Source organism: Protopterus annectens, chromosome 1.part1 (genome assembly GCF_019279795.1).
Source record: "Protopterus annectens isolate FY-2018-M chromosome 1.part1, PAN1.0, whole genome shotgun sequence".
Lineage (NCBI taxonomy): Eukaryota > Metazoa > Chordata > Ceratodontiformes > Protopteridae > Protopterus > Protopterus annectens.
This window is the reverse complement of record NC_056726.1, coordinates 1,730,156,857-1,730,173,294: the sequence shown is the minus strand read 5'-3', so window position 1 is coordinate 1,730,173,294 and position 16,438 is coordinate 1,730,156,857. Positions and strand designations below refer to the sequence as shown.

The 16,438-nt window shown below is 44.5% G+C and overlaps 1 protein-coding gene across 1 annotated transcript in view; it reads right to left on the bottom strand.

The window, feature by feature from the left end:
- LOC122811978 (prolyl endopeptidase-like) overlaps positions 1-16,438 on the bottom strand; it is a 2,225,690-nt gene that overhangs the window by 392,953 nt on the left and 1,816,299 nt on the right. The window contains exon 13 of the mRNA XM_044084182.1: positions 16,304-16,435. Within this exon, the coding sequence (XP_043940117.1) occupies positions 16,304-16,435 (132 nt within the window). The remainder of the gene's footprint in view (positions 1-16,303; positions 16,436-16,438) is intronic.

The following is a 16,438-nucleotide window of genomic DNA, read 5'->3' as shown; positions in this document are numbered from 1 at the left end:
TGAAGTGTAGGTATTTCCTGCATGTGTCCCTGATAGGGATGTGCAGATAGGCTTCTTTTAGATCTAGGGTGGCTAACCAGGCATCTTTGGCGAGCATAGGAAGCAGCTGCTGAAGGATGAGCATTTTGAATTTTGGTACCACCAGGAAGGTGTTTAGAATGGAGAGATCTAGGATTGGGTGCCAAGTGCCTCTTTTCTGGGTACCAGGAAAAGTCTGGAATAGAACCCTTGACCTACCTGTTCTGCAGGAACAGGCTAAATTGCCCTTATGGACAGCAGGGATTGAACTTGGTTTTGTGCCTCTGCCCACTGGTTTGGAGGTAGATCTGGGAACCTTTTTGGAGTTGGCAGGGAGTGGAAGTAAAATTTGTACCTCTGGGATTCAATGTTGAGGACCCATCAGTCTTTGGTGATGGAAGCCCAGTTTTTTGCATGACAGGCAAGTTTTCCTCCTAGGGGCACGAGCAATTGGGCAGAGGTGAGGAGAGGAGCTGAGAAGTCATTGTGAATTCTTTCTGTGAGGGGGTGGGGCTTAACACTCCCTGTTTTTGAAGTGGAGGCACTCTATTGCTTAGATCTCTGCATACCATGAGACTGTAGTCTGGAGGTCTATTTCCCCTGGGTCTAGTTTGAGATGGCCTTGAGGGGAATGGAAAGGACCAATGTTTCGAGGGGCAATGCCTTCTGAATCTAGGAGGCTGTACTTGCAAAAATTCTTTGACTGTCTGCATAGATTTAGCTTTTTCTTCAATCTTTTTAAGAACCTCTTCTGCTTTGGTGCCAAACAGATTATCCTTGTTCAAAGGAGCATCTAGTAATTTTGATTTGACATGGTCTGTTAAGGTCTGCTCCTTAAGCCAAGCATGCCTTCTCAGTACAGAACCCGTGACTGCTGCCCTGCAAGATGCTTCTAGGGCATCAAAGCCACATTGCAAAGTATGCTTGCTGACTTGACTTCCAGAATGCATAAGCTCTCGTAATTCTTTATTTACTGCACAGTCTGTAAAGGTAGCTAATTTTTGTTTAATAAGTTCTGTAATATGTTGCTGGTACTTCAGCATGTGAAAATGGCAATTCAATGCCCTAATGGCGAGAGTTACAGAGTTGTATACTTTTTTACCCCATCTGTCTAAAGCTCTGGAATCCCTGTCCGAAGGGGTGGGATTCTTAGCTGTAGTTGCTTTGATACCTTTAGGCCCCTGGAAGATGATCTCTGGGTCAGCAGTAGGATTTTTGAAAAGGAATTTGTGAGAGTCAGGAAGTCTGTAGTACCTGTCTGGTCTCCCAGGAGCAGGGGGTAAAGTATCAGGAGATAGACTGGATTCCATAAAGACATCATCCACAACATCTAGAACTGGGGTTATTGCTAAAGGTCTATGTTGTGGTAAATCTAGAAATTCTCTGAGTCTTTTTGGACTGAGGATAGTCTTGGCATTCCCAGTGGAAATGCTCTACTAAAGTACGTAAGGTTTCACCATAAGAAAAATCCTCTGGAGGAGAGGCAGAAGGAATGGATTCCTCTGCATCTGAATCCTCATAAGCAGATAAAGGCATGTTTTCATAATCAGATACCTCATAGTCGTCAGACTCTTGGTCTGTTAAAGCTGTTGGGGACAGGTCTCTTTCTCTTAGCAGGGGAAGGCTGGCTTTTTTTAGGCAAGGCTCAAAAGACAAACCCACCACCGTAAACAGCACAAGTAACAAAATGAGGGTAATGCTACTCAATGCCAGAAGTCTAAACCTCAAAATGCACGCACTCGAGACACTCCTCAGTATGGAGAAAAATCGATATATGTGCAGTAACAGAAACCTGGTTTAAGGCTCCAGACAGCACCCCAGTACTACCAGGCTACAACTCATACCATACATTTCGGCCACAAAACCCAGACCCAAATACAAAAAGCGGGGGAGTACCCATATTCATCACGGATACCCAAACCTCCAGGTTAGTGGCACAGCACAATGCTTCAGGGATCATCCACGTGCAAATAACAATGGGCAAAACTGTTATTCAAATTATAACTTGCTACAGATCACCCACCATGTCCCAGGACCCCCACACTGCATTCCTGGAAACACTGGGAAACATAAAGATCCTACCAAACACCCTAATACTGGGTGATTTCAATTACGCAAACATTACCTGGGAGAATTATTTGAGCACAAACTCCCTTGCCCAACATTTCCTAGAATTTATAAACTCAAATGCCCTGGATCAACTGGTCAACACCCCCACCAGAGATGACAACATATTGGACCTGGTCATCACCAACATGGACGACTGGTGTTCCACACCGGACGTCAACCCCTCATTGGTTAGAGCTGACCATAAACAAATAACTCTGGATATCCACATTCCGTCACCACCCCCGGTCAAAGAAACCACTGTGAAAAACTTTTCAAAAGCAAACTTCACGTTACTTAAGACCGAGGTGGGAAGTTTCAAAGCCCCCATGATAAAGGATAACGCTGTCCAAGCTGCAAAATCCTTTACTAATGCACTCTACGGGCAACTACAAGAATGCATGGATCGTGCTATCCTAAACAAAACCAAGACTCACTCCTCCAAGAAAAGGAAACCAGTCTGGTGGACCCCTGCCATAAACAAGCTATACAACAGAAGGAGGAAACTAGTACAAAAAAAAGTAAAATCCCAAGAAGGGAAGACATCCCTCATCAGTATCAGCAAGAAACTACGTTCCCTCATAAAATCATCCAAGGCTAGCTTTGAAAGAAAAATTGCCATGGACTCCAAAAATAACCACAAGGCATTCTTTAGCTATGTCAAGAATCTAAGTGGCAATTCTCAGATCTGCTCGGAGTTAATGCAGAATGGCATAAAATACACTGAACCGACCCATATAGCCAACATCCTGGCAGACAGGTTCAGTGCAAACTTCACCCCCCCCCCTCACCCCAAAAGGGCCCATAACTATACCAGAAGAATGTAGTGCCCCTGAAATCACTGACACTCAGGTTAAAACAGCCCTCTCCAAAGCCAAAAACACAGCATCAGTGGGACCGGATGGTGTCCCAGGCTGCATCCTACACGAGCTCAAAGATGAGCTAACCCCTCACCTAAAGACACCGTTTAAACTCAGCCTCTCCACAGGCTATGTGCCCACAGAGTGGCACACAGCAACGGTTATTCCACTCCACAAAGGTGGAGCCACAGTGGACCCCAGGAACTATCGCCCTATAAGCCTGACTAGCTTGGTCTGCAAGGCTATGGAGCGCATCATCATGGATCTCATTAACAGAGACACTGGGAACCTCCAAACACTGGAACCTACCCAGTTCGGCTTCGTTAAGGGCAGATCATGCCTCCTAAACCTGGTGGACTTCTTTGAGACAGTTACCAAGGCTATAGACGAGGGAAAGGTGGTCCGCACAGCCTACCTAGACCTCGCAAAGACCTTCGACACCATTCCCCACTTGGGTATTATAGACAAGCTCACCAGCCTGAACATAAACCCCTACATCACGAGATGGGTTGCCAACTGGCTCACGGACAGAACCCACATGGTAAGAGTTGCAGAAGCTAGTTCTGACTCTCAACAGATTACAAGTGGCGTTCCCCAGGCCTCAGTCCTAGGGCCCCTCCTGTTTGGCATATACTTCTCAGAGGTACAGGCAAGCTAAGGAGGACTATGGCTGACCCAAGTTCACAGACGACTGCAAACTAGGGGCTATAATTGACTCTCCGGCTGACACAGACATCATCCAAAAGGGTCTCAGTGAGATTGATACCTGGTGTCAAAACCACGGCCTCAAGCTAAACGCCAAAAAGTGCATAGTCATCCCCTTTGGAAAAAACAAAGTACCCACAAACTATCACATAGGTGGTAGCCCCCTAAATACGGAAGACGTAATAAGGGATCTGGGGACCCAAGTAGATAGTAACCTCTCCTTTGATAATCACATTGCCAAAGTGGTTAGAAAATCCTTCTATGTGGCCCACCTAATCACAAAAGGGTTTGCATCCAGATCGAAAGAGGTCATTGGGCCCCTCTACGCATCATTCATCAGACCCATCATAGAGTACAATGCCCCATTTGGGATGCACCTTAGAAGACACCTGCAACAACTGGAAAGACCACAGACGTACCTCATCAAGAGGATCACTGACCTCAAGCAGATGCCCTAAGCAGCTCAAATGAAGAAACTCCAGCTGTACTCGGATGCATATCGCCTACTCAGAGGTGATCTCTGACTGACACACAAAGCCATGTCCAACCCAGAATTGATGGACATGCTCCACCTAAAGAAAACCATATCCCCTCGAGCCACATGCTCCAGGGATCTAAACCTCACCACAACAATAAATAGGATGTGTTGGAGAGACAGATTCCTGTCCCAGAGACTTCCCATGCTCTGGAACAAGATTCCAATCTACATTAGGCAGAGCTCCTCGTTAACTCTCTTCAAGAGGAACCTTGACGAGTGGATGGGAAACAGAAAGTTTACCCCAGGGATCACTTCAATGGCTCTGCTGGACAGAGGCACAGGGAACTAATCTAAGGGGGCGGCGAAAGCCAACACATTCTGGCTAGGCTTATAAATGCCTTTGGGCAGATAGCCTAGTACCTACCTGCCTACCTACCTATGAACCTATAATCAGCATAATCAGGGTCTTCTGCCATTTTAAGCATTTGGTGCTGTGGCAAGGAAGCAGGTGCTTGAGTTTGGGTCATCAGTTTTTTTTAGGCATAGCTCGTACTCTTGGCCTTAGAAACTCAGTAGTTTTAGATAGAACTGAAGATACGAAGAACGTCCTCAGAAGCCGGTGTCTGCTCAGCGGCTCTGGACCCATCCAAGGTAGAGACATCTGCAAGTTCCTTAGTCGAAGAAGAGTCTCGCAGCATGCCGGACTCCGGACGGGTCTCGGTAGCGGCCTGCAAATCCACTGAAGCAGACATCAGGGGGCCGCAAAAGCGCCTCACTGAATACCAGCAAACTGGCAATTAGCTTAATGGAAGCGTCATCGGCAGTTTTGAACCTGTGCGTTCTGTCTCTGTCTTTATCCTTACTTATTTTTCAGATCAGTAGTCGGATGGCTTACCAAAGCCATTTCGGAATACGGAGAATGACAGCGAAAGTATTTAGCAACAACAAGGGCCCAATGACGAATAGTTTGGGCGTTGAACAAGGCACAAAGTGAGGTACGTCATGGTCTGGGCCTAAACAGGTGATGCAGTAAGAATGGAAATCTCGGTGTGGTATTTGCTTTCCACAGGTGAGACAATTGTTAACTTTTTCTGACATTAGGTTAGAGCAAGAAAAAAAGGATCCCCAATGGGGTACTTAGCTTTAGAAGACTTCAGGATAATTCAACTCGGAAACGCAAACTCAGGTAACTGCCGACTGGCACTCATGTGAACTGCTTCTGTTTCGGGCTCCTCGGCAAGGAAGACTGATGTAATGGCGTTGGCTGCCTGTTTTTATACCACTGACAACCTGATGTCAGTCCTGTAGTGACAGCAACTGATGCAGAAATACTAAGCCTCTTACCCCTTGATCACCAATCGATCCAATGGTTCCAACACTAACTGCAGGACAGACGTCAGGCTGTTCTGTGGCAAAACCAACTGTCTTCCCTCTTACCTGTTACTATAGGAGTTCCTCAAGGCTCCAGCTTAGGCCCATTAGTTTTTTCCATCTTTATAAATGACCTCCCAACAGTCACCCCAAATGCTTCATGCATACAATATGTAGACAATTCCACCCTCATTTGTTCAGCCAGTACCCCCACAGAACCTCCAGACCATGACCCAATCCACATTTATAACTGTTGAAAAATGGTTCTCTAACTGTGGTCTAATACGAAACCCCAATAAAACTAAATTACTGCTGTTCACCCTCACTCTTCGGACACCACCACTCATCTTCACAGTTATATCTAACACTGGTACTATAATCTACCCAGATACTAGCACCAAATTACTAGGTGTAATAATAGACAATAACCTCAAATTTGACCTGCATATAAACCAAACAATAAAAAAAACACTAATAAAAAACTTGGCTTCCTATATAGAAACTTTGCATTTCTTACCCCCAACTGCCAGAACTACCATTGCCCACTCCCACCTACTTTCTACCCTCTTATATGCTTCTTCTATACTGACTAACATGGCAAAAATGGAACTAAATAAGCTCTCCATTTGTTACAACAATGTTGCCAGATTTGCTAGTGGTTCAGCTTTCCGCACTCACCACTGTCTAAACCTAAAAAACTTAAACTGGCTTGAATTCCCATATCTGCTTCTCTATAGCCAAATCACTACTGCTCATAAAATCCCACATTACCCTGATAAAGTCCCTGCCCTCAGATCTTTAATAAGTCCTTATACTAAACCTAGAGAACTCCGATCTACAGATAAAGTTCTGCTAAATGCTACTAAATCAAACAATGCAGCTGGCGACTCCTTATTTTTCAACTACATCGCCAAAAACTGGAATAATCTCCCGCCAGACTTAACTCAAGAACCGTCCGTGGCCAAATTTAAAAACTTAATGAAACTCTTGGATACGGACCTGCCTTAACCCTATAGGATAGAGATTACAAACTTCTCCCTACTTCCTCCCCTAGTGAAGCCCCCACTTACCTACCCTACCTCACCTAAACTATTACCTCCCTTTAAATACTGCTAGTACTTCATAGGTTAGGTTCATAGATTAGTACTAAGCTAACTGCCCTTGCGAGCCATTTTAAGCCTAGCCAATTATCCCTTGTGAGACTCAAACCCCGCACCTTGTGTTTGTAAGGCAAACACCTTAACCATTAGGCCACCCTCCCAACCCTTAAGAATAATCTTCCTTACAGAAAGCCTAATAGAATACTGTACTGGTATCTTCCATTTTAATTACTCTTACTGTCGATGCACACGACAGATTTATTTTTCAAATGCTTACTAACTATATGCATATCTGTTTTACTGCCATGTCTGTTCTTGTGTTTTGTTGCAATAAGCTATGTTTTTTCCTTCATCATTACAATGTATCTGCCACAATCTTTCTACCTGTATTTTTGTACATTTGATTCTATTGTACCTCGTATTATTATTATTATTATTACTATTAGTATTATTTTTGTACTTGGATGTAACTAATTTGTAATTGGAGCTTTTCTCCCAGGGCCTCCTCTGAAAATGGACATATATCCAGTCGGACTTTCCCAGTCAACAAATGTAAAATAAAATAAATATCTGATAGTGATATGACGTGATGTAGAATTCTACTTATTTATTCAACAGGAACGTTGTAATAAAGTCATTTTTCCCCACATAAAAACACACAGTAAAAAGCATTTTAAACACTTTTCTAATTTCCGAAGACTAAAATAAACAGTTCTTCTACAGATCTCTGTAGAGAAACTGTTTATTTTTAGTTGACTGTCAATCCTCGTAAGCCGATGAAGGCATGGTCTACACAGAAACAGGAAAGTTCTGAAGGGCTTGATACCTAAACAGTCTTTTTTTAGTCAGCTCAGTTCAGGATAACTAACAGTTTGGGCACATGAAAGGTGCCCTGAAGCTTTGGAACCTAGTTGGTTGCTGTATCCTATGCAGAATATAACCCATATAGCTTAGGTTACTGTAGCAGTGATTAACATGAAGAATACAGCCTGGTTTCTGGACAAGCTCATGGCTACTTGCATGATAGCATTTCCAATCAAAATGTCAAACCTCTCTCTGGCCATACCATATGATGTCAAAATCAGTTTGAAAAGAACATGGTGGAGAGCAGCATCCCCTTTAAGATGCTTAATCACTGATTAAGGCATTCAATATGGTGGGAGACTGCACTGGAGAAGAAGTGGCCACCACCTGCGTTATTTAGGGATTAAGATTAAAAATTGTCTGTCACTGTCTGGATGCTTTAGAATAAAGAAGATGGAATAAGGCCATAATACTGAAAAGTTCTCAGCTGTTACTTGACCATGAACAAAACATCACTTCTCACTTAACGGTGTATATATATATATATATATATATATATATATATATATATATATATATGTATATGTATATATATATATATATATATATATATATATATATATATATATATATATATATATATATATATATATATATATATATATATATATATATATATATATATATATATATATATATATATGTATATATATATATATATATATATATATATATATATATAAATATATAAGAAAACAACCTGAGAAAGAAAGGCCTCTGGAACCTATCCACACCTAAAGTGAGAAAAATACCCTAAGGACCACTGGATGTGAAGCCTCAAACAGAAAGTCCAATACAGAAGATACAGGGGACTAAAGACTCAAGAAGATAAAGACTCAAGAAGATAAACTCTTAAGTGTCTGAGATGAAAGGGGCTGCAGTAGCTCTGTGACACACTGATGTTAGTTCTTGCCATGGGAAACAATGTAGAAGAATAAGGACAAAGAGCAACCCCATAAACTACCCAAGTGGACAAAAAGTTTATGACAACACTAACTGCTAAAGAAGTCGGCATTGTACAGCATGGCAAAAGTAGCATGCAGGGTATAACAGGAATGGTGCAAAATGAGAAGTTACGTACCTACCATAACGTTCCATGTTAGTTGTCTTCTTCTCGCCTTCTTTCTTGCTGGATGGGTTCGGAGCCGATCCTCAGCTCTGACTCGGCCAATACTAAAGCTCGAGAGCTTATTCCACCGGCTCGAGGCTCCCCTATATCCCACACTGCTAGGCGGTAACTACTCAGATCTCGTTTGATAGCTAAAACCAAGCAGTTCTGGTCTCCATAGTATGGAGAAGAGAGAAAAGGAACCCACCTCTATATATAAACCTGTATGTAAGCTACCACAAACATAAAAGGGAGAATAGAGGTGGTAGAACATGTGGGAAGGAAAACCCCAATGGAAGATCCCAAAAATTCCTATCGGTCTGTCCAGACTAGGGGGAAGGAGGGTGGGGCCTTAAGAAAGAAGCGAGAAGAAGACAATTAACATGGAACGTTATGGTAGGTACATAACTTCTCAATGTTAAGTTGTCAATCTCGCCTTCATTCTTGCTGGATGGGACCGCGTCCCTAGCACCTTACCCCGGGTGGCTTATTGGAACAGACTCTTGAGAACAGTGGAACCAAAGTTGGCACGGTTTCTGGAGGCCATATCCAATTTGTAATGTGAGATAAAGGTATGAGGAGAAGCCCATGTGGCTGCTGCACAAATGGAATCTATTGGTAGCCTGTCCTGAAAAGCTACAGATGTAGCTAATGCCCTAGTTGAATGAGCTCAAGGTCTTGAAGGCAGTTTTTGATGTCTGATTTCATAGATGAAGGTAATTATAGAGGTAAGCCATCTTGAAAGGGACACTTTAGTAACTGGAAGGCCCAATTTCCCTTCCGCATAAGACAGGAAGAGCTGATCAGATTTCCTGAACTGTTTAGTCCTGTCTAAATAATATCGAAGTTGGCGATGAACGTCTAGAAAATTTTACTTTTGTTCCAACCTGTTGGAATAATCAGGGAAGAAGACGGGGAGATCAATTGTCTGGTTTAGGTTTGCCTGAGAGGAAACCTTAGGCAAGAAGGACGGATTAGTCCGGAGGGACACCCTGTCTTTATGGAAAACTAAGTAAGGAGGACGACTGCAAAGAGCATGAAGTTCAGATACCCTTCTAGCTGATGTTATGGCTACTAGAAAAAGTGTTTTCCATGAGAGCAACTTAAGAGGGCATGAAGCCGCAGGTTCGAAGGGGGGGAGAATCAAGGATGCTAGGACCAAATTCAAGTCCCACTGAGGTGGGGGATCTTTGATTGGGGGCTTGAGCAAAAAGACACCTCTTAGAAAGGCTTTGCAGAGTTTATGGGACATGATACTGGAGTCCGAGACACCTACATGAAAGTTAGATATAGCAGCTAGTTGTACTCTAATGGTAGATGAGAAAGAGCCTAAATGAAAGAGCTCTGCCAGGAAGTCTAGGATAGACTGGATAGGTGCAGTGAAGGGGTCTATATTTTTTGATGCTGCCCAGAAGGAAAAACGCTTCTGGTAGAAGACTTGTGAGAGGCTATCAGGATGTTACAGACCGAATGAGAGATTAAGGGAAGCCTGGCTAGGGTAGGAATCAGAGAAACCATGCTGTGAGGTTGAGAGATTGGAGGGAGTGGTGCAGCTGGCCCGACTGGTGGGTCAAAAAATCTGGCACTGGGTCCAGATGCCAAGGCTGCTCCAAGAGGTAATGATGGGGGAACGGAAACCATATCTGTCGAGGCCAGTAAGGGGCAATGAGGATCATGGTGACTCTCGAGGCGATAGCTTTCTGAATTAATTGAGAGATCAGTGGAAAGGGGGGGAAAGCATACAGAAGTCCCCGGGGCCAATCGTGGACTAGAGCGTCTCTGGTGGGTTGGCCTGGTAAAGGGAAGAGGGTGAAGAAGTCGTGACACTTGCTGTTTTGGGGAGTAGCAAAAAGATCGCAGCAAGGCTGGCCCCATCTTCGAAAGACTTCTTCCAGCACTGATTTTTTTTTTAGAGACCACTCGTGAGGCATAAGAATAGCCCTGCTCAACTTGTCCGCAATCACGTTGGACTTCCCGGGAATGTGCGTTGCTATCAGAAAATGCTGAGAAGAAATCGCTCACTGCCAAAGTCTGAGTGCCTCTCTCCGCCCTGTTTGTTGATGTACCACACTATGGACATGTTGTCCGTCTGAATTGCAATAGTCCCTGTGGGAAGAGAGTCCTGAAGGGCTTGCAACGCTAAAAGCACTGCTCTCATCTCTAAGACATTTATGTGCAAGTGGCACTCGAAAGATTGCTACGTGCCTTGGACTGTCCTGCCCTGATAATGCCCCCCCCACCCGATCAGGGAGGCGTTTGTCGTCACCATGGCGATTGGGGGGGGATGAAGGGTCTGCCCTGGAGAACTTGAGGTGATGTGATCCACCAAGACAGGTGATTTTTGCATGACTGGGTTAAGTAGGATGATGTGAGACATCGGGAGCTGTTGGAAGGACCATTGAGAAAACAGCATCCACTGGAGGATCCGCATGTGAAAACGAGCTAAGGGGAGAAGTGTAATAGTAGCTGCCATGAGTCCTAATACCTTCAAGACTACCCTGGCTTTGATCTTGTTGCACTGAAGTAGAAGGTAAACTTGTTTGCGGATATCTGATACTCTTTACTCTGTTTGTCTGGCGGAAAGATGAACTGTGTCTAAGGTGGCGCCTATAAAGGTAATAGATTGACAAGGCAACAAGGCAGATTTTTCAAAATTTACTGAAATGCCTAGAGCTTGGCAAGTTTGGATGGTGAAGTCTCTGGATAGAAGAAGTTGATGCCAGGTGGTGGCAGTAAGGAGCCAGTCGTCCAAATATGGAAACACCTGGAATCCTTGATGTATCAAGTGAGCCGTGACCACTGCCATACATTTGGTAAACACTCGGGGGGCTGTAGTGAGACCAAAGGGCAGGGCTTTGAACTGGTAGTGACTGGCTCCTGGAGCGTCTGTGCATTTTGATATGGTAGTACGCATCCTGAAGGTCTATCGAGCACATCCAATTGTCCTGACCCAAGAAGGGTAGAATGGACTGTAGCGTGACCATCCGGAATTTTGTTTTCTTCACATACTTGTTTAGCTTGCTGAGATCCAGTATTGGTCTCCAGTCCCCTGTTTTTTTTGGTAACAAAAAGAATTTGGAGTAGATTCCGGATCCTTGCTGGTCTGCTGGGACTGTTTGGATAGCTCTTTTTGACAGCAGCTTTGATATTTCTAATGCTGCTTGTTCCCTTAGACTGGGTGGAACGTCTGGAAGGGATCCTTTGGGTTGGGATGGGATGTGAATAAAGGGGATTTTGTAACCCTCGGATATGATCGACTGTACCCATTTGTCTTGAGTGAGGGAAAGCCAGGCTTTTGGGTACAGTGATAATCTTCCCCCGACTGCCTCAGAAGGTGGACAGCAGGGCAGATCCTCAGGGATGCTGAAAGGGTTTATCAGAGAATGTTTCTCTGCTACCCTGGTTTTGCGGACCACCTCTGCCCCTAGGGCGGCGTCTATTGTTGTTCCCCCCTCTGCCTCTAGAGGGGAATCGACTTTGTGCGTCAGATGAGACTCCTTGTGGTTTGCAGAACCACATCCCCCCCCCCCGACCTTTGGGATAAGGTCTAGAAGGGGTAGAAAAATGGACTCCCATGGCAGAGAGTCTTACCTTCTTGCTCGCACCTAGTCAATGTATCCTTCACCTGAGGTCCAAACAATGTTGAGCCATCAAAGGGGGAATTGGTGAAGGACGCCTTGAAAGGGTCCGCAAAATTGCAAAGCCGCATCCAGGCGTGGCGTCGTAAAGCTACACCTGTGCCTGCGGCCCTACTCGCCCCATCAGCCACATATGAGATAAGCCGCATGGAGGAGTTGACAATCGAATTCAGGGTTGCCAACTGGGAGTTCATTTAGTCTTGGAACCCCTCAGCTGTTGGATCCTGCATGGCCTCACCCATATGCTTGAGTAAATCTCTCTGGAGACGGGTGAAGTGACACAAGTAGTTCAGCGACCGCATGGCAAAGGTCGCTGAGGAAAACATCCGCTTACCGTACCTGTCCATGGTCCTAGATTCCTTATTAGGAGGATGGACAGGTACCGAAGGATCGGCTAATTCCTTCTTAGTGGCTGCGGCCACCACCATGGCATCAACAGAGACACCTTTGAATAAGAACTGTTTCTCTTTTGGGGCAGTAATAAATTTTGACGGCCTCCTTGGGGTAGGTTCCACCGAATCAGGGGCCGTCCAAGCCTTCCTTGCCACCACCTCCATGAGGGGGTCAAAGGGAGGAGACACCCAGGAGATGGAAGGGCGAGAGCCAAACGCCTCAAGGTAGACCGACTCGTCCTCTGTAGGGTTAAGGGCGGGCCAGTTCCCCCTCTGTTTAAGGATTTCAAGGATGTCAGCAAAAGAGACATCCTCAGAGGGGGACCGAGGGGAACCTTCAGATTCCTCCAAGTCGGTGTCAGAGGTGATAGACTCAGGGGAGTCAATGTGCTTCCTCTTGCACTGTCTCTTCCGAGGGGGTTCTCCTACCGGTCAGGAGAAGCCTCGGAAGAAGAGGATATTCCCAATGGGGAAACCTGAGGAGCTGGCTCTCTACTGTCTGTTACGAGGGGGTGGGTAGAAACCACCGCAGGCACTGAAGAGGGAGGAGCTGACGGAGCCGACTGTGGGGTAGACACGGGGTCTAGCACGCTCCACATGACCTCGAAGGCACCCCGATCAGCCAAGGCCGAAGGCCCCCGCTCCGAGGAGACAAGGACCCCCCCCGGCACCGACAGGGACGGCTCCGAGGCCGATGTCGGAGCCGAACACACCAGCGCCGATGCTCCGAAAGGGAGAACGGGGTGGGACAAGGGTCCGATGCCACTCGCCCCCCTCGGAGCCAACGAGGGAAGCCCGGCGCCGAGATCCCTCCAAGGAGGAAATCGGAGCAGACGACGGAGCCGAAAGGGAAGGTATCGGCTCCGACGCACCGACAGCCACGGCTCAGACAAGCCCCGGCTCTGAACTCAAAGGAGTCGGAGGAGGAATAGAAGCAGGGATGGGAATAGCCGCTGACTGTTGAGTATGGCTATGCAGCATTTGGGCCAGTGCCTCGGACTTGAGAAGTCTACTCATCACCCTTTGTAAGTCATGGTCGGACAGCATGGAGGACCGAGAGGAATGAGACCTATGGCTCCACTCCGACAGAAGAGGGGATCCCGGAGCCGAGTGGATGGAGCCAATGGAAGGGGACCTCGACCTCTTCTTTGAAGGTGGCTCTGATAAGACTATCGGAGCTGACTGAGTCTTAGCAACCTCGGCTCTGGCCGGAGAAGAGGTTGGTTAGAGACTTCGAATCATCGACTCCAGCCGGAGCTGATGTCAAAGCAGCCTTAATGCTCCCAGCAGATGACTCTGAAGCTGGAGCCGACGGCCTGGAAGTCTTTGAAGGCTTCCCTGACGCAGACTGGGTCGAGGGGCCTTCAGGCTTTAACAAGCCTCGAAGAATAAGTTTATTTTTGCGTTCCTGCAGGACTCTAGGGCTGAATGCATGGCAAACAGCACAGGAGTCCTGCAGGTGCAAAGGTCCCAGGCAGTAGACACAAGAAGTGTGAAGTGAAGCCTGAGACCTTGGAGTCTTTAGACATCCTAAAAGAGACTGTATATAACAGAGACACAACACACAGACACACCCTTTAACCAAAGGAAAACATCCAGTCACACTAAAAAGACAGGGGAAAAAGGGGAGTGGGCCAAAGCCTAGAAGTTAAAAGGGAATAAAAAGGGGATTAAAAAAATAACAAGGGAGACCCGATTTAAACTAAAGGGATACTCTATATTAAAAACTAAACTAAATAGAAAAGATAGGGTAGAAATTTGAAATTTTTTTACTAGAAAAACTCACTAACCTGCCAGAGCCGGTAGAAGAAAGCACCTCGTCAGCTAAGCGGCAAACGAGATCTGAGTAGTTATCGCCTAGCATTGTGGGATATAGGGGAGCCTCGAGCCGGTGGAATAAGCTCTCGAGCTTTAGTACTGGCCGAGTCGGAGCCGAGGATCGGCTCCGAACCCATCCAGCAAGAATGAAGGCAAGATTGACAACTTAACATCAGCAGGTTAATTGAAGAATCACAGATGTCAAAATAGGTGATCCAGAAGTTGCAAATATAACAAACAGTTGCTTTCAAAAAATTACAGAAACCATTCAAAACTGAAGGATAACAGGTAGCATGAAATTAATAAATACTCCATTGCTCCATATTGTTCCAGAATATATACTTATCATCTGGAAGTTCAGATCCAGGAGCTTCTTTATTTTTAAACATTCAGAAACCAAACTACATATCTAACCACCTGGATCTGCAAGGGAATGTAAGAAGCAGGAGGATACAAATAAGCAAATGTTAAAGCAACATAACCAGTTTATGACAATGAAGAACTCTGATACAAAGAAACCACATTTCTTTGGTATCATTAACCAGTTCACCATGTTCTTGAATTCTTTGAACTGTGATTACTTAAAAGACGGTGATGCCTGCCTAGGAAAAGGTACTTATGCTGCCTCTGCTTCCAAAACTTTCTTGGTCCTAAGACAATCCTCCAATGACATTGTTTTTGTCATTTTAAAATGGCAAAAGGTACAAGGTGCTATGTATACAGCCCTACCATGACAGAACAGCTGGTGGGGATCTTTATGTTAGTTTGGCGATCAATACAGCAGCTTGGCTTGCTTTCAAAAAGAAAAAAAAAATGTATACAATTGGGGGACTAAAAGATAAGCCACAACAATCAAGATTAACAACACAACAATAGCATACAGCAGAGGAAAATGTTCTCATCTTGTCAACAGCTTTACTCTCTGGTAAATCAAGCAATTATATACATAAGTATTTCATTTTTGTTGTATTTTATTTTGTTTAACATTGCAATGGACCAATCCACAGTGACCCATTTCAGCCAAAGCCCAGGAGTACTGTCTGAGAGAATGACTTTCTCCGACTCTCACAGCAGACAAAAGAAGGCTGTAGAAATACAATTTGGGGCTAAAGTTCAAAAACTGCTCACAGCTTTAAATATTGATATTCTTTATTCCCAACCACGAGATGCCTAGTTTACCCTAATATGATTTTTTTTATTCATTTTGCTTATCCTCAAACTTTTGCTTCTTATAAATGTTTAAATTTCACGTTATACTTAAATGACTTTGGACAAAAGCACTTATCTAAGATACACGAATTCAGGTTATCTGAGAAGAATTGGAAGCCTCAGACTATCTTGTTTTTGTACAGGATTAAGTAATGGTAGACTATTTGCTTAGCTCTTCTGCAGTTACTTGATTTTGGTCTGCTGAGATCTATATTAATTGGCAGTGCACCTGAGTACTGAAAAAGGGATTAGTTTTCAACATTAAAGAGACTGAGACTGAGGTTAGTACCAAATTGTTGATGCACCCTTTTGATAATGTTCCTGTTCAGAAAAGCACTGTAATTTATCATTCTATATATCATAATCAGGAGAATTAAATGAATATCTGAGAAAACAAATAAAAGTTTTTTTCTATCAATTCATACATTATTTTTTAAACATCCTTTCACTATGTGTGGCTCTACAGTCTAAAAACAGCAATTTGCTGAATCAAAAGGTCTGAAGGAAAATGTATTTTGGAGCTAGTAGTCTTTGCTTCAAGCCGTCCCATTCTGAATTATTTCAGGGACCCTAAATTATTGTTCCCATTTTTTTAAAGGTGCATTCAAAAGTCATCAAAACTGTTAGAATACCTACCAACAAGAAGCCCTCCATTGGATGCACCATTAATGGCCAGATTCCTGCTGGAGGTGTAACCATTTTTGATTAGATATTCAGCTGCACACTGGAAATCATCAAATCCATTTTGTTTTTTGTTCAGAATTCCATCTG